This window comes from Phaethon lepturus, unplaced genomic scaffold, assembly GCF_000687285.1.
Source record: "Phaethon lepturus isolate BGI_N335 unplaced genomic scaffold, ASM68728v1 scaffold14918, whole genome shotgun sequence".
NCBI classification, from domain to species: domain Eukaryota; kingdom Metazoa; phylum Chordata; class Aves; order Phaethontiformes; family Phaethontidae; genus Phaethon; species Phaethon lepturus.
The window spans coordinates 18,715-42,444 of record NW_010555613.1 but is presented as its reverse complement, the minus strand read 5'-3'; the positions used below and the strand labels follow the sequence as shown (position 1 = coordinate 42,444).

The 23,730-nt window shown below is 36.1% G+C and overlaps 1 protein-coding gene across 1 annotated transcript in view; it reads left to right on the top strand.

Annotated features, from left to right (window-relative positions):
* Positions 1-1,010: 1,010 nt before the first annotated feature.
* Positions 1,011-23,730, top strand: part of CEP135 (centrosomal protein 135kDa) — a 34,628-nt gene continuing 11,908 nt past the window's right edge. Inside the window, exons 1-18 of the mRNA XM_010292226.1 lie at positions 1,011-1,123; positions 2,306-2,496; positions 3,009-3,176; positions 4,528-4,669; positions 6,391-6,475; positions 7,463-7,591; positions 9,945-10,160; positions 10,738-10,803; positions 11,764-11,914; positions 12,924-13,122; positions 13,603-13,744; positions 14,312-14,455; positions 15,874-15,951; positions 16,114-16,265; positions 18,298-18,413; positions 18,484-18,638; positions 19,129-19,184; positions 20,241-20,409. Coding sequence (XP_010290528.1) covers positions 1,011-1,123; positions 2,306-2,496; positions 3,009-3,176; positions 4,528-4,669; positions 6,391-6,475; positions 7,463-7,591; positions 9,945-10,160; positions 10,738-10,803; positions 11,764-11,914; positions 12,924-13,122; positions 13,603-13,744; positions 14,312-14,455; positions 15,874-15,951; positions 16,114-16,265; positions 18,298-18,413; positions 18,484-18,638; positions 19,129-19,184; positions 20,241-20,409 — 2,472 coding nt within the window. The remainder of the gene's footprint in view (positions 1,124-2,305; positions 2,497-3,008; positions 3,177-4,527; positions 4,670-6,390; positions 6,476-7,462; positions 7,592-9,944; positions 10,161-10,737; positions 10,804-11,763; positions 11,915-12,923; positions 13,123-13,602; positions 13,745-14,311; positions 14,456-15,873; positions 15,952-16,113; positions 16,266-18,297; positions 18,414-18,483; positions 18,639-19,128; positions 19,185-20,240; positions 20,410-23,730) is intronic.

The window sequence follows — 23,730 nt, the reverse complement described above, 5'->3', positions numbered from 1 at the left end:
CTTTGCAGCCAGTAGGTTAATACTCAAAGAAATGTGAGGGAACTGTTTTACAGAAATAACTATTTTTCAAAAACATTTCTAACTATTGAAGAGATGTTTTCACATGTTGAGGAGCATCAACTTCAGTATTCCATTTCTTTTCTCATTCTATCTCTAAATCCAGAAGGACAGAAAAATGTAAAAATTCTTCCTCACTCAAATGTACATGGCAAAACCAAAATCCTCCTCTGGATTCAGATACAGTAGTGCTGATCCAGCCTCTTTTAGATCAGGTTGGTAATAAAAAGGTAACTAATCAGTCAAAAGAAAAAAAACCCTCTGATCCTTGAACTGTATTTTCCAGAAAACAATGCAGGTAGGACTATAGTACACTGGTGTTTTCTTCTTTCCTGTTTTACTTCATAGAAAAAAGATGTTCAAAGGTAATCAGTCTTTAAAATTTTACACACTTTATGCATTTTTACAAATGGTTGGCATAACTTATGTTAAGTACTGCCCTGTAAACCTTAAAAGTAAGATTTATATATGAAATAAAAAAGTATATGGGTTTTTTGAGAATAACCTGTCAATTTGCATTGTGGAAGATACCATGATGACCGTGATTCAAAAAGATCAGAATCTACTTCTTAGTGTTCCCACAGAAAGATCTTTTTGGAGTTCAGTTCTTACATACTGAAAACAAAAAATTATGTACATGCTGAAAAGAAAAATTTATGTTCACACTCTAAGATGTTAGGAAAGAGAAAACTAATTGCCAGGGCAAATATTTATTTTTAAATAAATATGTAAATATGTTTTAAACTTTTTAGTTGCTCTATGATTCTCTTCTGGTTTACTTAAATTTTAAGAACATGCTTATGCACTGCATTTCCTACACAAAAAATGGTTTTTCCATTACTTCTTTTCTACATTATTCCTTCTTTAAAGGACAAATGCTAAAACAGACAATCTTTTGCAGGTGTGCTGTTTTTCTTGGGTGTAACAAAAGCTGCTTTGAAGGTGCATTTACAATGACTACAACTGCAGAGCGAAGATTTGTTAATCTCAGGAAACGTCTAGATCAGCTGGGCTATCGGCAACCATTGGGAGTGGAGAGTTTACCTTTGGTGGAAAAGCTTTTTAGGTATTCAAACGGAGATTCATTAAAAACATAGTAATCATATAGCAGGTATTGTTTGATTTTTTTGTCATATAAGGGAGAAGAAGTAGTCTGAAGATTATTTTCAAGCAATGTTATTTCACAGCTAACATTCAGTTCCTCTGTATGAAGTCAAATGGGTTTGCTTAAGTGATGAGAACATCTTAAGATTTCATTTAATTCAGTAGAATTGTTTCTAAGGATCTATAGTGTAGGAAAACTCAACATTTCTAACCTCATAAGAGAGCCAAGAATAGTCACTATTGATGTGTGCTTGAAGGACACACTCATAACTGGTTGTGTAAAAAATAATCCCTGTTGTCTGTACTGTGATTTAAGATAAAACATTCACAGCTCTCTTTTTTATGATCTCCTTTGGAGAAGTTTAGATTTGCCATCTCTGCAGTTTTTACAGGACACATAACAGAAGAAAAACAAATTTTCAGGTGACCTTAATATATCTGCATTTCATGGCTTTGATGTCACTAGGAACATAGTAATTTCCATAGTAAGCCAGTTATATTTGGCTAGACATGCAAATGTAGGTATTCGGGTTCTGTTGTACTCTAGCATCTAATACAAATGGAAGAACCATAGGTAGGCAGATGTGAAGTAATCTGCCTTCAACATTAAGTCTTATTCTGGTGTCTAACAGATTTAATCTCTCAATCACTGACTTTGATATTATTTTCACAAAAATGTTTATAGCTACTTACCAATAATCTCTCTTATGGAGCTTCTAATTGCCATATAAATACTAGTAACCTTCTGGCTTTTCTAATTCTTCATGTTTCTTCTGTGGTAAGTAGCGCTACAACTTATATAGTGCTTGGAGGGAAAAATCATCTTGCCAATTTTGAATGTCTCGTTTTATGTAGAAAAGATAGTTTATTGAATTACCAAATTTAAACTCCTGATGTGCTTTCCTAATATCTTTATTTTGTATATTTGTTCTGTCCTTTCCAATTTATTTTTTTTAAGTGAATGATTCCTGTCTTTCAGTTTTCCTTATGTGAATGTTCTCTTTGGTTTTCTTTGAACCCATTTGTTCTACAGTTAACATGGCCTCGGTGAAAGGGTTTTGTTTCTCAGGTCATAATAAATATTCGCATGTGCAGTGTAAAGGCTAGTAACATTTCTAACATGTATGATGCTCCTTTACTCCAGTGACCTTGTTCATACAACTGAGAGCTTACGCAGTGCGAAGTTGTCTGCTGGAAAAACTGAAAAAGAATGCAGCAATTATGATGCTGTTTTGGAACCTTATAAAACAGAGAATACTAAACTTACCAGAGAAAATAATGAACTACATTTAGAAATATTAAAACTGAAAGAGCAATCTGATCGCCGTGTTAAAGGTAATATAAAAATTATGACACTTTTTTTAATCCTTCCGTGCCAAAATAAAATTGCAGACAAATCCTTTGTCTTCAGATTCATTCATCTGTACTTGTAAGTGCGTGTGAGTGGTCATTGACTTTGGTGCCCTTTAAGGAATTAAGGCTCATGCACAGACATTTCTTTTGTAGTTAAAAAGCTTCTGAGGTCCTGCAAATCCTAATCAAACATGAAACTGTTAGAACTTTTTACTGTATGCATTCATACCCTGAAATGCTATTTTTTAATTTAAAATGAAAAAATACTGCTGTTAAATGTGCCTTTATTCTACAAAGGGGTGTTATTTGTATAACTGTATAAATATATATTTTTGTGTGTTTGTGTATATATATGTATATACATATGTATGGGTATATGAAAATTTCATGTTCTGGAAAAAGAATATAGGATTCTCTTTATGACTATTTTGGTGCTACTAGGAAAAATAATAATGAATAAGAAAGATAATACTGTGTTTTTCTCGCCCTTGAAGATCTGAAAGGCTCCTTAAGGAGAGCTGAACATGAAACGGCTGACTTGAAATTTCTGAATAACCAATATGTACATAAAATTAAAATGCTGGAAAAAGAGAACAAAGCCAAGACTGAAAAAATTCAGCAGCTTCAGGAGAAGAATTTGCAAGCAGTGGTGCAAACACCCGGTGAGTGTAAATAATCATAGAAATGTTAACTTTACCCTGGGCTTTTGGTTCTTTAGAACATAATCTTCTTCTCTTCCTAGAGAGGAAAAAAAACTGCTACAGTAAAATAACTATCCAATAGAATAAAATTACCTTTTTGACATTTTGGCCCTGAATTCAGTCTTCTTCTATGCACTGAAGAAATTTTTCATTAGCACATCAGTTTTGTTAGGCACAAATTTGAATACAAACTTAGATTCTATAGAAGACTATTATGTTAAAATGTGAATGGAAAGCACTGTTAATCAACGGCTATTTTTATTTTTTTAGTGCTGCACTTAATTTAGTCAGAAGCAAGTTCTTTGATACTTGAATCTTTTTGGCAGCTAATTGATGATGTGTGACTAATTCAGATTTTTGTAACCAAGATCTAAAAGTAGCAAGATGCAAATTATGCCTACAAGTGAATATTCCAACCCTCTAAAAGCACTCAGGTTAACTTCTTTCTCCAGAGTTTCCTTTTTCTTCCTTTTTTTTTCAGGCTAATGGAAATAGCGAGAAGTATTTTGTGAAGTTTTGAGATTGTCTTTCCTCGCCAAGTCATTGAATTACCTATCTATTTTTGGCATCTGGGAAATTAATGGATAGTTAGTTGAAATTAAATTTTCTCTCTATTTTTCCACACCTTTCTGCATTTCGTGTCTGTCGCTTCAAAGATGCCATGTTACGCTTTTGTTTGTCTTTCCACATACTTGACCCAGAAGGTCACCAGTCTTCTGGGCTTTTTCTATACTACATCATCAAATGTTGTATGTTCTTACTTAATCATGTGATAAAGAGTAATTGTTCCTTCTGGAAATAATATTATGTTTTGCTTTGTTTTTAATATAAAGTTACCATGCAAGCAAATAGCCTGCTCTGCTTGATATGCCTGTGATATTCATTCACTGAAATGACAATAGAAGGAAAAAAGATTACTAAACAATGCAGATGTTAGTTCAGTCATGATATAGTTCTTAAATGTAAAAACAAAATGTCTTTTCTGATGTTTTAATTTAGTTTTTTTAGTAAAGTGCAGCGCTAACAGATTCAACAAGCTTGAACTGTAGAATATTTAGGGTCTTAAACACTGGGGAAAATTACTTATACTGAACTTTGCATGTTTCCTTATTCTAAAACTGAATGACAAAGGTGATACTAACCTGCAAGAATGTTGTTGTCTAGAATGTACAAATTTTATCAACTTATCAAAACAGTGAAATGTGCCAGTTCAGAGGCAGTGGAATAAATAGGAAATTCCATTTGGTATTAAGGACAAAAACTCCCTTGCTTTAATTCCAAGTAATAGGCCTTTGGTTTTGGGCTTTTTTAGGTGGCAGAAAAAGAAGCATTCCCTTCAGGCGTCAACGCATGCAGATAGACCAGCCTGTCCCTCCATCAGGTGTTAGTGCCTATCCAGTTCCTCAGCCAGAGGACCCATATATCGCAGACCTTCTTCAGGTGGCTGATAATCGGTAATCTAAAGAAATTTTGAATTTTGAAGTACAAGTGTTAAATAGCTGCAGTGATTTTTCCAACTCTCCTTCTGCCTTTCAAATTTGCCTCAAACAAAATGGTATTTCATGATGTTTTAAGAGAACTATAATTCTTAAATAGGATTTTGCTTAGTGATTGACAGTGCTGCCTGTGACAAAGTTGCAATGGATATTTAATAAGCTCTTTCTTTCCTTAAAGGATTTCCCTTAAGATTTATATACTGGTTTTACTGTTATTCCTAACTTTAACTTGGGTATTCTGGAAAACAACTAGGTGTAATGTTTTGCATAGGAGTAAACTGATCTTTCATATTTACTTTGGAAGACTAAAACATTCTTGGTTTTGTAATACTATTTTTGGCTTGGGAATCTATGTCATGAAAGGTTCAAGTCACTTCTTTTTTTCTTGTTTAGAATATATCTGTTGAGAGTTTACATGGCAATGTGCTGGCAGTGGGGAGACTGCAAGGGTGGCCTCTCTAAAAAGAGACTAGTGGCTACTCTGTGCTGGACACAGCCAGCTCCACTTGGCTTCAAAACGAAACCAACATGGGTCACAGCTGAACCCATCAGCCAAACTGGTGGCTCCCCTGTTAAAATTTATTTAAGAAAGGGTAAGAAACAATTCTGTGCAGCAGCCGTGAGAGGGAGGAATAAGAAAGATATGAGAGCAACAACCCTGCGGACACCACGGTCAGTGAAGAAGGAAGGGGAGGAGGGGCTTCAGGCACTGGACCGGAGATTCCCCTGCAGCCCATGAAGATGACCATGGTGATGCAGGTTGTTCGTGCAGCCTGTGGAAAGCACCACATCAGAGCTGATACCCACGCTGCAGGCCATGGAGGATCCCATGCTGGAGCAAGTGGATATGCCCTGAAGGAAGCTGCAGCCCATGAAGAGCCCACACTGGAGCAGGCTCCTGGCAGGAACTGCAGCTCATGGAGAGGAACCCATGCAGAAGCAGGTTTTCTGGCAGGAGCTGTGGCCTGTGAGGGATCCACGCTGGAGCAGTCTGTTCCTAAAGGACTGTACTGCATGGAGAGGACCCAGGCTGGAGCAGTTCATGAAGGACTGTATCTCATGGGAGGCAGCCGATGCTGGAGCAGTGTGAGGAGGAAGAAGTGACAAAGCCAAAGTGTTATGAACTGACCACAGCTCACATTCCCCATCCCTGCTGCGCCTCTGGGGGTAGGGGAAGAGTATAAGACTTGGGAGTGAAACAGTAAAGTTGAGGGTGGAAAAAAGTGGAGGGTCAGAGGAAGATGTTTTTAGTTTGTGTTTGCTTCTCACCATCCTACTTACCTGCCATCCTACATCCTATATGTATAATCTTTCTCACCATCCTACATCTATTTTTAATTGATGACTTCACCCAAAGTTGAGCCTGTGTTGCCTGTGACGGTGATTAGTAAGTTATCACCCTATCTTTATCTCAACCCATGAGCTTTTTCATCTTATTTTCTCCCCTGCTGTTGAGGAGGGGGAGCAAGAGAACAGTTCAGTGGGGGTCTGGCAGCCAGCCAAGATCAACCTGACACAGTATCTCAAACAACGACTTCTGCATTAACATTTTATATGAACAAAACTATTTTTTGTGAAACATTGACATTCAGGAGCAAAGAGAAAATACTAATATTGAGTTGTTGTGTACCTATGATTCTTCCATGAATCCACAAAAACAGTATATTGCTACATTTCAGAATTCATGAACTTCAGTCAGAAGTAACAGAGTTACAGGAAAAACTGGAGATATCTGAACGTGGAATTAAAAATTATAGCAAACAGGTATGTTTACAGATTTTATTTTAAAATACTGTTATTTGGCTGTAGTAGACATTGCAATGGCCTTGATTATAATTATAATGAGGTGTTAACCTCACTGGGAAAGCATTGTAAGACTTGTGAAATAGAATTATTCTAATTTGCCTACGTTGAGGTATGTCTCTCCTCTTTGGAGACAGCAGCAATAATAAAATACTTGCCCACTGCTTTTGCTGATAAATTTTGTGTATTAAAATTGCATTAAATAAGCTAAACTTGATGACCATAAGTTGAATTTATGTATGTGTAGGGTTTGTTTGTGCAGAAACATTAACTGGTTCAAAATAATAATTAGATCTACAGGTAGGCTAGGGTAATTTTTTTTTTTCACTGTTTGGACTGGTTATATATTTTGAATTTTTAATTTTTTTAAGTTAATTTATGGACAGCAGATTTTACAATATTTTAGTTACAGTGGATTGATACTATATGTATAATCGTTAAGTGAGGGAATTGCATCAGTTGTTCATATCTTTCAATAACTGGGGATTAGTGGACACAATCCTCTTTTTTTTATTCACATCTTTTGGTTTTCCTCTTTCAATATTCTCTGTTTTTCAGCTCTTTGATTTTTTACACTGAAATAGACAGCAAATTAGCCAATTTAAAAGATTTTTTCCCTGAATTTAAGTGGTAGTCTCGGACGGTTAATTTGCAACATTCATTAACTTCGCTTTAAATGAAAACTGTTGGTTTCCATTGAAGGAAATAGTCTAGTAGGAATTGTTTCAGTATTTTTTTCCATAAATTCTATTTGATTCCTTTATTTTTATTTCAAAGAAAACACTTTGTTCAGAAAAATCCAGATTTTTTTTTTTAATTAATATTAAAGATAAAAATTGCATTATTAGGTGCATATATTTTTACTGAATGCTATGTAGGTGTTTATTTGAACAAAGGTTCTATTAAATGGTATAAAGATACTAAAGAACTTCTTTTGTTTCCTCAAAGGTTGAGCTAAGAGACAAAGAAATAGAGCGCCTAATGCTAGCATTGGATGGTGGTCGTTCTCATGAGGTTATCTCTCTGGAATCAAGAAGTAAAAGTAATGAGAAGCTTATCGCCCATTTGAATTTGCAGGTAATGGATTTTTTACTGGTGGTTAGTCAAAACTAAAAATATGAGCAATCTAAAAAAACCCTACAAAACTTCTAGCTTTTCTTTAAAAAAATCACTATTAAATCAATCAATTTAACTTCCTTTGCTTTTTAGGTGGCATTGTTTCTTGTCTAAGGAAATTTAATTTCTTGTTTTAGAAGTTTATTAGAATGGTTTTGATAAAGAATTTTATGAACTCACATCTGTACATAGTAATGTTAATCTGAGAGTATTCAGAAAATTTCTGTATGATACACTGTTTTCACCAAGTTTGAAAATATTTTTACTTATTTTGTACATACCATTTATGTTTTAGGAACTAACAATGATATATGTACTTATGATAAGGAATAGTACTGCAGACAATCTCATCAGAGAGTGGGGAATCTTCCTTGCTGAATTCAAATGGCCACCACCTTTATTCCAACATAGACTTGCAAGGAAAGGATAAGCTTAGGATAAAGATGTTTCTGTTTACTGTGCATATTAGAATGCATTCAATATTGGTCTGAGAATGAGGATTTTTAAAAAACGATACAAGACAGGCTGGAGTACAGATCAAGTAGAGCCCATCTCTGGACTTATACCATCAATTCTCTGTTTTTCCAGCTGAGTTAGAAGTTTTGTGTACTGGTTGTGCATGATGTACAGTGGCATGAGAGCCAGGTTGCAGAGTTAATTAGCTTAGGTTCAGTGCTGCAAAAATACAGAATGAGCTATGACTTGGAAGCAGTACAGCTGTGTTCAGGGATCTTGAATTAGTAAGTCATGCTGAACACAAATTGACTGTACAGAGGGTGAGCCCAGAGCTGCATAAAGCTGGTTTTAGGCCATCAAGACTATTTGCTCAGGCTCAGTGCCAATATGCCACTTTTATTCTCTAACAGTAAATGGATAGATATCTCCATGTAGTAGTATTCGTGACTATGAAAGGGCTCAGACTTTATTCTGTGTCTACAGTAATACTACTCAAAGGAGTTTTGAGGAAAGTTGTGTGGAGTTGGAAGTGCAGCACCTCTGATATCTTAAATCTTTCAAGATATTCCAGGCTCACATTTTCCTTGGTAGTGTAACTTATTATATATATCTTTTATTCCTACTCTGCATCCCTGCCTCTCTTCCCTTTACTCTCAGGGGAAGGTGTTCTGGGTAAAACAATGTCTGTAGAGCAGGGTTTCTGAGGATGTTGTTTAAGGTGCTCAGATGTTTTGGGGGCAAGACAGGTTTTGGGAATCTGACCTGTAAAGCTTCACTTTCATGAAGGAGTAAGAGTGAGACTAAGCCTAGCAAATGTACTACAAAGGTGGGAGAGAAGAATGCGTCCTCATATCTTGTGAAATTTAGGGAAACTCTGAGTACACTGGGTCTCCCAGACTGATGCCCGAGACAGGTTTCTATACAGATCTCTGCTTTTCAGTACTTTGTTTTTAGAATAAACCTCAGGTTTTGGAGACTACATAAAGAACAGTGTAGTAATGAATTCCTTCACCTTGCACCTTTGTAACATCATATTTTTTCATAGCATTTTAGAATCATTTAGGTTAGAAAAGACCTTTAAGATCACCAAGTCCAACCATTAACGTAGCACTGCCAAGTCCACCACTAAACCATGTTCCTAAGCGCTACATCTACGTGTCTTTTAAACACCTCTGGGGATGGTGACTCATCCACATCCCTGAGCAGCCTGTTCCAATGCTTGACAACCCTTTCAGTGAAGAAATTTTTCCTGATATCCATCTAAACCTCCCCTGGCACAACTTGAGGCCATTTCCTCTTGTCCACTTATTACCTGGGAGTAGAGACCAATACCCACCTGGCTACAACCTCCATTCAGGTAGCTATAGAGAGCGATAAGGTCTCCCCTGAGCCTACTTTCCTCCAGGCTAAACAACCCCTGTTACCTCAGCTGCTCCTAAGAAGACTTCTAGTGCTCTAGACCCTTCATCAGCTTCGTTGCCCTTCTCTGGACATGCTCCAGCCCCTCAGGGTCTTTCTTGTAGTGAGGGGCCTAAAACTGAACACAGGATTCGAGGTGCGGCCTCACCAGTGCCGAGTACAGGGGCACGATCACTTCCCTACTCCTGCTGGCCACATTATTTCTGATACAGGCCAGGATGCTGTTGGCCTTCTTGGCCACCTGGGCACACTGCTGGCTCATACACATCCAGCTGTTGACCAACACCCCGTGTTGATAACCATTATGTTCTAAAAATAGACAATCTTGCTATGTTTAACAAGATGTCCTTTTTTTATTAGGGATATAGAGGTATGGGAGGAACTTTTGCTACCTAGTGTAACAATACGTATTATTATTTTAATGAAAAATGTCTTTCAGGTTGAATATCTTCAGCAAACAAACAAAGAACTTGAAAATCGCATTCAAGACCTCTTGGACACTAAACAAAATGTGACTAGTGAGGTAGTGCATTTAAGCAATAAAAATGAAGAACTGTGTCAAGAACTGAATGAAATAGACCACTTGGCACAGCAGCTGGAAAGACACAAAGAAATTGTGCTCGAGACTGCAGATAAGGAAATAGGAGAAGCAAAGGTAATTACTCACATGTTACAGTGTGAAGGATCTGCTCAGCTCTCAGGTGGCTTTATATCTTTTAATTGCAACAAATGACCTATCAGCTTGTAAAGAAAGATTAAAAAGATATTTTTTGCAGTTTACTTAATATTATACAGAATATCTCACTAAAAGAGGATTAATTACAGCAATTTTGTCTCTCTACTATATTAGGTGAGATGAATTTAAGTAAGAGGCAATCTGTCTTCTTGTTTTAGCTTAGTATGAAATAAAATTCTGAGCTACTTAAAACTATTGATAGGTAATAGATATTTGCAACAGTGATGCCTGTGTTCAGAGGTTTTTTTCCTATGAGGAGTCATGCAATGATTTATTTAATTGTTGTGCTCAAAAAGAGCATGGGTGTGCATACCACAAATTTTGTGTGCCTTCAGTTTCTAGTAGCTTTACTACTTGATATTTGGCCGATTACACGGAACCAATTATACTTTATTTCTTACAAAAATAGTCTGTTTCCTTAGGTTTTTTGTAACAAAGGTATTGTTGTCATTTTGAATGTGTAACTTTTAACATATAGGTTAATTTTGGTTGATAGAAAGAAATTGAAAGAAAACACAGTGAAATACAGGATCTTGAAGAAACAATAACAAGGCTTAAATCAGTAAGTAAAAATATTTTCAGTTCTTGTTTGTAGCATTTTTATCATACTGTCATACACACGATTCTTTCATTTATTATACAAATTAACACTTTAACAGTTAACAAGAAAACTTCTATAATACCCCAAAACTCTATTGTAATAAATTTGTAATTAATAAATGAAAGATCTAAAGAAGCCACATAATATTTTTGCAAAAATAAACTGAAAGAAACCGCTTTAGACAGTATGGTTGACTACATCCTTATTGTACATTTCTTTATTTCTGCTATTGGAAGTTGTAATTTCCATAACATAATCATTTTTACCACAGACGAGTTCCGACATCCTAGAGGTGTGAATAATTATGAAATACGTGCTCACTCAGAAACAAAGCATAGTAGCCCAGATGAAAAACATCAGTATTATCAATTCCTTGAAGACCAAACTCTTTCCAGCATATAGCAAGCTGTGTATTAGTCGAGTACAGTGTTTTGTTTTAGTATTTCTAGTGAACTTGAAAATACAAAAATATTTCATTTACAGGGCACCAGATTATAGGAAAGACATGCCAAACAGCATTTGATTAGCTGCAGAGTTGGGTTGACCAAGATGCTGTATTGTGATGTACTTTAACACCAACAGTGTTACTAAATGCCATTAAAAATTATTTCTTGCTTTAGTTATTACTTTTTTCCATGTTTGTATCCCACTATCCTTTGGTTTGATTTCTTGAATTAAACAAGGATTAATATTGCTTGTTTTGTTACTGATTGTAAACCATGTCAAAAGTAATTCTTACTTGATGTAACGAAAAGTAGTATAAAAACAATGGTGGCCTTTAACAAATGTTAAAGCATAAAACACTCCGGTTAAACAGAAGTAAACAGTGTTGAATACTAAAAGTTTAACAAAATGTTAAATAATTTTTCCAAATGTCTCTATTGGCACTTCTAATTTTTGTAATAATACTTGTTACTTCAGGAGTTGTGCTCATGTCGTCGGGAGAATGAGAGACTGAGTGAAGAACTCTTTGCAAAAGCAGATGGCAAAGAGAATCTTGAACTGTTGTTAAACCAACTTGAACAAGAAAAACAAAGGCTAACAGAAAAAAATGAGAACTTAGAAATAAAAGGTAAATCTTCAATTAAGGATTCCTGTAAATTATCTTTCTGTAATTTTTGAAATAGAAAACCTTATGTATTTAAGGCGCAGTTAATAATACTAAAAGACTTGTATATGTCAACTAAAAAGAAGACTGTAAGTCTTCAGTCAGAATTGGAGTGAAAACTTTTGTCACAGAAACATCTTTTCATTTGGTATGTGGGAAGTAAAAGTTGAACTTTTTATTGTGGTCCCACAGGACATCCTAATACTAATATTATGTCAGTTTCATACAAAATAATTTCTTTTGTTTTTATTCTTTCTCTCTCCTTCTGAGTGAGTGAATTCAGACTGTTTCTTGAGAGCTTTATCCAGTTGGATCTTGTAAACCTCCAGGGATGGAGATTCCACAACCTCTCTAGGCAACCTATTCCAATGTCTGATTATCCTCAGAGATAAAAATTGTTTTCCCTGTATTGCTCGTAATCGCCTGTAGCAATTAATCACCATTGTTCCTTGTGACCTAATGACAGTGCACCTTTGTGAAGAAACTGGCTTCATTTTATCTATAACCCACTGTTGGTACTGTCAGTCTGCTCTTGGGTCCCCAGCTCTTCCTCCAGGCTGAACAAGCCCAGTTCCCTCAGCAGTAATTCCCCACAAGGCAAGTATTCTGCTCCTTGACCAGCTTGGAGGGCTTCCCCTGGACTCACCCAAGTTTAACCACATCTTTCCTGTGCAAGGGGCGAAAAAACTGGACACAGTATTGTAAATGCTATCTAATGAGTGCTAAGTAAAGGGTAATAATCACATACCTCAGTCCGTGTCCCCATTGATACAGCCCAATATGCTGTTAGACCTCTACTGGGTCCAAAGCATGCTATTCACTCATGTTTAGCCTACTGTCAACCAGACTCCTACATCCTTTTCATCAGATTTTCTGCCCAGACAGTTGCTGGAAGTTAGTCCATCCCAAATGCAATGTTTTTGTGGAAATTCATGAGGTTCCTACATGGTTGTTTTTATTTCTTTTTCTGCAGAACGAGAACTTGTCCTAGAAATAGAAAGAATGAGGTTAGAATATGGTATAGCCCTAGGAGACAAATCTCCATCTCGCCTAGATGCATTTGTAAAGACTTTAGAAGATGACAGAGATTACTATAAGCGAGAATTAGAGTATCTTCAGAAAATGACAAAACGAAAGCCTAGCCCAAGCCGTAGGACTACAGAGAAGGTAAAGTTCCTGCTGTCAAGACAAGCTGAAAAAATAATGGGAATACTGTAGAACCATTTAAGGAGCTATCAAATATATTTTCAAATTCAGTAGCAGTAAATGACTGTAGTAGTTTTTTTAAATCATATTCTTAACATAAAAAATTAACTGCGAGGAACATCAGTGAACTTGTATTTTATTTTCCCATTCACGTTTTACAGTAATGTATTGATTAATTATTGATCAGTTTCAAAGAAACAAATAGAAATAGATGATAAACAGAAAAAGGTTGAAAACTTGTTACCTGTTTTGCTTTTTCTCCTTAACAGTTAGTTCTTATTGTTTAAATTATACCACCAATGCCAGGCTTTTTCTTGCAATTAAAATTTATTATGTTTGTATTTTTCATGTATTACTAAAGGGTGAGGTCATTCTTTTTTGTATTACTTATCCAAATATTTTGATTAGTATATTTTAACATAAATTTTATTAATCACTTTGTAGAGTGAAGATCTTAGATTGATCACCAGAGAAAGAGATGAGCTACGGTCTATGTTAGACAGATTTGAAAAACACATGATGGAAATTCAATCCAATGTCAAATTATTGACTGCAGAAAGGGATAGGTTAAATGGTCTTTATGAGCAGGTAAGAAGAGGTTGTTTGTAATTGGCATTAAAATAACCGACTAACACTTGTACTGCTGCTTATTTAAAATGAAAAACTTCTCTCCATAATAGAACTTGAGGAATATAGACTTACTAGAATAAAACCAAGAATAATAAAATATGTACCTACTTTTATTACTTGTTAACAAAGTCATGTATTCCAAAGTCAGTGCATTAACTTCAAAGCCACTATAACTGTACTGGCATTTGGAAATGAGAAAGATCAGGAAAAAAATTAATAGAATGGATGAGAAAGTTGGGTAGGGATACAGGCTGGAAAGCAAGGAACAAGTAGTAGTAAACTGGTAAGAAAACAGAGTGAAGTTAGGCTATACTTGGACCAGTAAAAGGAGGATGAGTATGTTGGCAGCATAAGTTGTCATGCCACTGCGTGACTTAGGGAATATGTTTTAGTTATGTGGGGAAAAATAAGACTATAATAATTGCACTTCTGTTGTAATGACAGCATTGAAACTGTCTTTTTTGCTAGTATATACACTGTATCAATTGCAGTCCATGTATGCTAACACACGATAATCTTTTGAAGTCTCAGGGTGAATTAAACAGGATGAGAAGAGAAGCAAAACATAGTTTAGTTTCTCAAAGTCACATGGAAGAAGAAAGAGACACTGCACTAACTGACTTCAGAAGACTAATGGCAGAAAAAGAAAGCCTCAGAGAAAAATTAAAGGTGAGCTTTTATAGCTTCATTACTTACAATGAGATGGTATATAGGGAAGGCTTCTACAGTAATGCTGTGTTTGTGTCTGGCTGTCTGTCAGTTCCCGTTTTCAATAACTTTTGAATTTATCTGATTTCAAACTCACTTGAGAGAGCTTGATGAATTGAATTATCATAAACTCAGTTCCTAGGTGGGGATAGGGGGAGAGGAACATGCTTTAGGTGTCTGAGGGCAAGCATGGCATCACCTTGTGTGAAAAACCTAGACATGAAGCCTCAACCACAGAATATTTTTGGGTGTATGCACTACTTCAAAGATCACGTGTGGTTCTTATCCCACAGACTGGGGACTTTATGGACTTTTTCATATTAACTAATCTTTAGTTATTGATGCATTTTGTAGCAGAGTATATTTTCAATGACATATAACTGAACCATCAAACATAAATTCATAGCAATCTGAGTTTCATTATTTTTAACCTTTATAAAAGTATTTGTTAATGAAATCATTTTCCTGTTATTCTGACCTTTTGATGTCTGGAATTAATGTCTTATTTGGTTGTGGTCAAGAGCATACGATTTCAGGGAGGTTTACTTGACTTCTTTATGGGGTCATTAATATAATGTATACAGGTTTTTAAAATGTCCTGAAAATTCAGAAATTTAAAAATCATATTAGTGGACTGATACAAAGACATAATATGTCAGGAGTGACTGTACGATGAATGTTTTCATAGTTTGATTTATGACCACAAAAATAGAGAACTGTAGTGTATCTGCAGTGGCAATAACTCTGACCTTAGTGCTTAAAGCATGTGCATGCAGTGGAAGAGATGTTCTTCCATCCTCCTTGTAGGTGACCACCAACATTTTGTATGTGTGCCACTTTGACATATTTGCACGAAAACACTTATCTTGGGCATTTCTAGGAAGTTTGAGTTTGTTTAATTTCACTGCACTTAGGCACAGAAGTCAGAGAACAGACAAATCATGTAAAAAAAATTTCTTCATAGACTTTGACAAAGACCAGTTAGCTTTGTAATCTGTCTTACGTTTCATATTAATGATAATTTGGTAAATTAATTTCAGACAGCTTAGGGCACTGAGCTATACAAGCTTGCAACCTTTCCTACCACCCTGTTGCTCAGTAATCTTTCTGTGACAACTCACAAATATTAATCTGGTTGGAAGCAAGTATAAATATACTTTAAAAAAAAAAACTGAAACAAAACCAAACTCAGTGATGTTATAGTGAACTACAGTGGTGTATTTTCAACTAATGCTCTATAATTTTATAGACGGAACTTTGCATTTGGTCATCCATCTAAGAATGTAGAGCAACATTTTCTTGAAAATTAAGCTTAAATCTCTATGGTTAAATCTAAAAATGTGTATCTTATTACATGTAATTCTATATTTCTGTCTCAGATTCAGCAAGAAGCAGCTAACCTTGAAAAATCAAAGATGCAGCGTGATATTTCAGAACTGGAGAATAATATTAAAGGAGTAAGTGCATTTTTTAGCAAGTAAACTTTTATTACTTTTAAAATAGGATAGACTTTTCAGGCAATTAATTTTGTTAGCTGTTTTCAACCTAAATTTATTTACAGCCAAGTTGTGACAGCTTTCTACAACAATAACAAGTTTGATTATTTTTTTAAATTGCAGGTTGAGATGGAAAGGTGTGAACTAAAGACTACAGTCTCTATCCTGAAAGAAAGAATAAACTCTTTGGAAAATGAATTGAAATTGAAGTCCAGTAAACTTGCCCAGACATCTGATGATTCTTCTCAATTTAAAGCTGAGATTTGCTCACTTCAGTAAGTCTAATAAAAAATGTGGTGATCTTTCACAGATGCTAACATAATTTTGTTTATTCTATGACCATATAGCAGAGTTGAGTTCTTGGAAAAGACCATAAAATATTTTCAAAATGACTTGGTGCTGTTTTTGTCTTAATGAAAAGAGTAAGGAAAGTGCTGTAGTGGGTTTTCACAGCAAGCTCCTCCTGGACTTGTTTGATGACCAGATATACTGATAATTTTTATGGCTAATTGTGAGTGACATTTTTCTCATCCTTCTAGAGTTGTTTCCTCCAACAACCATGTTCTCTGCTTATGCATGTAGCAGAACAGAAAATTTCTAAAAGGACTTCCTAAGCTATCTATTAAAAGGAAAACAGATGCCTTCACAAACTGCAGCAGTAGGACCTTTTTGTGCCAGTTTTACAGAGTCGTCAGTAATACTGAGAATTTTATGCCAAGCATTGGGCATTGATATTCCACAGTTGAGTGGTTCATGGAGTGTCATTCTGTAATGGCATTTTACTTGAGCTGTTTTTCTTGTTCCGCTCTCTTTCATATGCTAATACTGTCACACACATACTACAGTTTTGAGAGTTGACCTCTTATGATCCGTAGAATCCCCACAGTCTGTGGGGATTTGACCAACTTGCTCAGAACTGGAAGACCAAGTATACCTATGTATTTTTAAGGCCTATTTAAACTTGCAGGCTCATTGCTGCACTCTTTTAAAGCTGTTTTAGAAAAGAGCTCCCATCAGGTATCTAAATGTGATGGAACAAGAAGGAGGCTTAGAGATAGTGGAAGTAGAGTATTGAATAAATCTGCAGAAATTTGGAAATCTGGTATTTGGTTTAGGTGGAAATGAGAGCCTTTGATACGAGATCACTACAGGATAGGTAATGCTGTAGATGAGGTCTTTTGGATGTTTTACAAAAGAAACCAGGGTCTGTGTCTCACCCTTCCCTGCCCCCAAACCTGATAGACTGCGCTGTATAACAGTGCAATAGAGGGGTGGGTAACTATGAAGAACTGAAGCTGGGAAGCAGGCCTTGGAGTTCATCCAATGCTCCCAATTGCACAAAGGCAGCGGTTAGTAAAACAATTAGTGTATTTGTTGGTTAAATTGTGACATCGTTCATAGAAGTGAAATATCTTGTTAGATTTCCTATAATTTTAGTGGAAAGCATTAATACTGTAAAAAGAGGAGAAGAGGAGTAGGGCTACAGTCATTTCACTATTTGGTTCTACTTTGTGCATGGTGGCAATTTGTTTTAATGGTGTTTGGGGTGTGTCCTCCCCCTCCTTTTTTTTTTCTCCTATAAAGTTTCACTTTAAACTGAGTGAGAGTGCTCGTTATCTGCAGACATGCTGTATTCTGGATTGCTGTCTTTTTTTTTTTAAATGAAAAGCTTCTCTAGCTTTTGTGGGTTCCCACTTCAGAGTGAATTTTATTTCCTGACCTGTTTTGTAAATAATCTATTTAATTACATCAGAGTTCTATTTTGCCTTTTTTTTCCCCCAAGGTCACTCTGATAAACAACTATGTAGGTAGACATATATCATATATCTTTCAGGCTTTGTATTTCTTAAAAGTAGGATCAGAACTGCAATTGTCAATTTGGTTGCTTCTTAAAATGTGATGTGGCCAATAATCATAGCTATGAGCTACATATCAAAATCTTTATGAAGCAAAGAGTCAAAAGACACAAGTAACAAGTTACATGATGAAGAGTAACAGAAATCAGAGGAAGTGAATGTTTCAGATTATCAATGGTGGTTCCACCAAGGTTCCATTGCTCCATTTTGGAATGGTGTTAGGGTGGACTTGCTGCAGGGGTCCAGAGCAACCAAGTGGTGTTGACCTCAGCAATCCTTAATAGGTAGTATGGTTAGTATGACACAACCCCGTGCTGCTGGTTGGTATGACACAACCCTACCATGAGGTTATGCTGGAACTGTTCCAGTGCTTCAAGCAGCTTAAGAGATGTAAGTTGAAGATCCTGAATAGGTCCCAAACTTCTTTCAACTGTATACTGATTTTTTCCAGGCTCTTAAATGACCAACTCCAGAGATCTGTTGAAGATTTACAGCACCGATTGTCTCTCAAAAAGGATGAACTGCAGGCAGCTCAAGAAGAAATTGTAAAGCTAGAGGAGAAAATAGGTAATCACTAATTATTTTTATGTTTATTTCCTGCTTTTAAAATAGAAAGTACTTATTCTTTTATTTATAGATAGGTTAAACCAGAGGAGCACTTCACAGGATGAAGCAGTCAATGTGCTTAGAAGTACTATTACTGTTTTGGACAAAGAAAAGGACAGTCTTCAAGAAACTGTAGATGAAAAAACAGAAAGAATTGCATGCTTAGATGACAACTTAGCTAACAAGGTATGTGCAGTAAAAGTACTACTTTGCAGTCCATCTGGGGATTTTTAAAGCAGTTTAGGAAGACATTTTGCCTTGATGACAAAGCCTGTGCAGAGCTCTAGGCATCACATAAACACTGTGTTTGGACCTAGCCAATGCAAAGAGTAATTTGCCAACTCAATAGCATTTTAATTATGATTGTTAGCAAATTCCCTAAACACTCCAAGAAAATAGAGGCATTTTTTGCATTTTACACTTGGAGATATTTATTGAGATACAAGGTTCTAGCCTGAGGTGACAGAATCTATAGCTGACTTCCATCTTTTTTGATGACAGAACAGTCTTTTCTCAGCAAAGAAGACAAGCTTGGAAAATTGAATGTGCAAAGATGCAGTTACTTGTTGGTGAAGGGTTAAAATAAAGATTTAAATGTAAAGTTCTTTAACTTGAAGTATCCCATTATGTTGCAATATAATAATACCTAATACAGCTTTTGCTTTTATTTTTGTAGGAAAAAACAATTACTCATTTACGTCTAACTCTCTCTGAGCTGGAGGCTTCAACAGAGTAAGTAAAGACTAGGATGCCTTCTTCAGTGGTTTTATTTTATCTGGTGGTCTTAAAGTGGAAGTAGATGGCTATTGTAGCTATTTTGGTGAAATTGAGTTAATTTTCTTTAAATCAAGTAAAGAGTTTACTGTGTTGAGAAAGTTGTACACAACTTTTGAAGAGACTTCCTTGCAATTATATTGCAGTCTGTTAAGATACTGTCAAGACAGCCATTAACACTTGTTTGCCTATATTTATTTTCCTAAATTGGTTACATTTCTTAATTCTCAGTTAAGAAGTAGCTTTTCAGTGTTCTAAGTACTCTACTAGGTATTATTAGATTGACCCCGGTAAAACTCAGAGCTGAACCCTTAATTATTGGCAAGTTAATTCTTCCAGCTTAAGCTAGTAGAACAGTCTTAATTAAAATACATCTATGTGTTTTTTAGCTGGGCTTCATCTGATCTTTCCTTCTTGACTCTTTTTAAGCATGATGTTTTAAACTAAAGCTTTTCAAAAGAAAATATTTAAACACCAATATTTAAAGAGCTGAAGAACAGTGTAACTGAATATTTTGTACATTGATGCATGAAGTATCTGTGGCAAAAAACTAATACAAAAGTTTATTTAAATTTACACATATTTATATTAATACTTTTTTGTTTAATCTTTTCCTTACTCTTTTGGTTGTTGTCTTTCAAGTGTAAGCTATCTGTCATCTTCATTTATAGTTTATAATATATGCAACGTAACCACTACCAAACACAGATAAACATAAGTATCTGTAATTACTGTTTGCGTAATAAGATACATCTTACCAGATACATCTTCAAAGTTGAGGATTAATTCCTTTTTATTTGTGCATATTGACATTTTACATCCTTAGCTTACGTTTATGTTTAGACTCAGTTTCACTGTTGGCCCTCAGAGCACAAGAATTGTACCTTCTTTTTTAAATAAAAAAAAAAAAAATTAAAAAAGCTTTTGCATATCCAAAATCCACATCAGATCATTTTCAGCAGTATCTGGTATAGTATAGGAAGGGACAACTGAAATAAGATTTTCACTTGACAGCCAGATGAAGGACATGCTGAGCAACAGAGACCGTGAGATCTCTAGCTTACATCACCAGCTTGATACGTCCCATGTAGAGCTTGCAGAAACAGGAAGAGTAAAGGAAATAGCTCTGAAAGAAAACAGACGACTGCAAGATGACCTAGCTACAATGGCCAGAGAAAACCAGGTATGAAGGCAGTATGTAATACTGAAGTATTAAACTATTTATTGCTTCCTTATGTATAGTGGCACCTATATCAAAACTGCTACATCCTCCATTTTGTTTTGGTATATTTAATTACTGGTATTTCTTGAACACTGAGATATTCAAAATGACTGGGCAGAAATTGTAAAAGCAAATTACTTTAGATACTTAAGCATAGTCAATACAGTGGGGGAGAAATAGACAAGCTTTCAGTTTAGTCACCCTTCCCCAGATTAAAAAAGAAATCTAAATAAAATCAATCTAGGACAAAATTGTTTGTACTATAATGAAATTATGGGAATTGGTTATATCACTTGATAACTGGTAGTAATTGGTAAAAATTGTGTTTTATTGTCTCTGTGGAACAGAGATTATTGAGAGCAAGCAAGGAACCACAAAAGCAGATAACAGATTATTAGTCAGGTGAGAGGGAGAGGAAGGAGATTGCTAGCACATCTGAATTCATTCTAGTGCATAGTGATTCATTAGTTTCATCCATCTGTTTTCCATGAAGCATTGGATGTACTGAGTGAGGTATGCCACGTTTTGAGACTAGAATGCTTTGGAATGTAGATTTTAATGTTTATGTTCAGTGAGCCTTGGTAATGGTGGCTGTAGAGAGGTATTGGCAAGTTTTTAATTAACAGTTCTGGCAAAGTTAGTTTTTATTCATGTGTGTTGCTCTGTAGGAACTTTGCTTTCACTGGATGAACTGGGAAAGGTTAATGCTGGGGGAGAAAATATAAGAGGGCTTAAAAGCTATGAGACTGGGGGTTTGAAGAAAACTTATTTTTAAGGTATGATAGTCCTGAATAGTCTGAATTTGTTTCCTGATTTCAGGAATGGATAAGGATGCACAGTTGATGGGAATAGGAGGGGTTCCCTTTCCATTGTATCAAGGTTGTGTGGGGTTTTTAGATGGTGATTTCTAAAGGTGCCATCTATTTCCCCAGAGAAATGTTCTTATTGGATTGTCTTTGCTTTGGTAAGGTAGGTGTCATGGTGAGGTGGTATATTGCAGCTTTTTTGTGGGGGGGGGTTTTGCTTTTTGTGGAGATTCTGTTCAGGTACATTATTTGACTGCTTGCAGAGTTTTATGTTACATATTTTTATTTGTATTAGTTTTATATGATTTCATCTTTCCGTAGTTCACTAGTAGTTAGAGTCATAATGTACCTCCTTGCTAACAGCTAGCCATTCAGTAGCTTTAGGCCAAAAAGCAGATGGGAAGTGGGTTATGAGACCCAGTGAAGTTTGAGTTGGTTCATGTGTATTCCAGTTTGGGAGGTATACAGTTCTTCTCAGCTGCTGATGGCTAAATATAAAGTGCATGCTATAAACGCACAACTTAAACTTATGTCAGTTACAGAATCAAAGTTGAAAAAAAATCTTTAATGCCTTGAGGAATTACCTATTTCTGTAGGGTGTCATTGAATATTTTGTTGAAAGATGAGTTGATGGTGTGGGTTAAATAAAAATTTTGTAAGACAGAAACGATTGAGATATTCAGTATTATCATTATTATTCTCGTAGCATCTTCATCTTGAGATGTTTTCCAGGGGTCCACAAGTTAAACCAACCGCTGATGTGTAAGGCACGTTCTTTCCCGAGCATAAGGGACTTATATAGTATATGTCCATTTGCACTCTTCCCAGGCATCATTGCTTCTTCTCTTAGAATCATAGAATAGTTTGAGTTTGAAGGGACCTTTAAAGATCATCTAGTCCAACCCCCCTGCAATGAGCAGGAACATCTTCAACTAGATCAGGTTGCTCAAAGCCCCATCCAACCTGACCTTGAATGTTTCCAGGGACGGGACATCTACCACCTCTCGGGGCAACCCGTGCCAGTGTTCTACCACCCTCATTGTGCAAAATTTCTTCCTTATATCTAGGATAAATCTTCCCTCTTTTAGTTTAAAACCATTACCCCTTGTCCTATTGCTACAGGCCCTGCTAAAAACTCTGTCCCCATCTTTCTTATAAGCCCCCTTGAAGTACTGGCAGGCTGCAATAAAGTCTCCCTGGAGCCTTCTCTTGTCCAGGCTGAACAACCCCAACTCTCTCAGCCTGTCTCCATAGGAGAAGTGTTCCATTCCTCGAATCATTTTTGTGGCCCTCCTCTGGACCTGCTCCAACAGGTCTTTCCTGTGCTGAGGGCTCCAGAGCTGGATGCAGGACTCCAGGTGGGGTCTCAGCAGAGCGGAGTAGAGGGGTAGAATCACCTCCGTCGACCTGGTGGCCACACTTCTTTTGATGCAGCCCAGGATGTGGTTGGCCTTCTAGGCTGCGAGTGCACGTTGCCAGCTCATGTCCAGCTTTTCATCCACCGGTACCCGCAAGTCCTTCTCGTCAGGGCTGCTCTCAATCCGTTCATCCCCCAGCCTGTATGGATACCAGCTGAGGTGTAGGATGTCTTCTTACTTGGAATTCTCTGAATCTGGGATCCATGGCTTTGAGAGTGCACGTGCATTCAGTCTTGTTAATCACTCACATAGTTTGAGGAATATTGAGTTAATATTGTGCACCAGCTGGTTACTGCTGACCAAAAGCCTCACAGCTCCAAGTGCATGACACAGGTGATCCTGTACAATGGAATGTACACATGGACAATATCTAACAAAAATGTCCAGTGTTTTATAGGGTAACATTTTTTTTAATTGGGCTAAGCATTAGAAAGACTATGTAGAGAGTATGTCAATGTGATTTAAAGAGCTAGCCCAGAATTTTGTTGCAACTCATTACTGCCCATTCAATTTGTATAGCAAATACTACTACAGCTCAAACGCCTTGTACAGTTTTGATGCTGAGATAGAAATGTTTGTTTGAATTCATTGTAAATGCCAACATTAAAAATAGTCAGGGCCTTGTTAGCTAAACCCTTTATTTCAATTCCCCTCAGTCCAGCCCAGCTGAGTCTGAAGCTAGAAAGTACAATATATTACATATTATCATATTATGTAGTATATATTGATATATGATGTATTACATAATATCACAATATGTTGTGACTGAGTAATGTAGAGCCCTGAATAGTTCTTGTAAACCTGTGGGACAATACATAGATATGTGGGTGTAGTATTGAAATTAGAGATGCCATTCACAGGTGTGTAATAAGATGAAATATTAAATATTGTCATAATGTGATGATTAAAGCTTTCCCAGTGTGCTTCGGAAGGCTACCACAGAGACAAGCCGACTGGTTTCAGCATATGCTAAATAAGGCGCACAGTAAAAGGTCTGCTGTCAATGAATATTAATATACCACAAAAAGAAGAAGGGAAAGAAATAAGGCAACAACCTC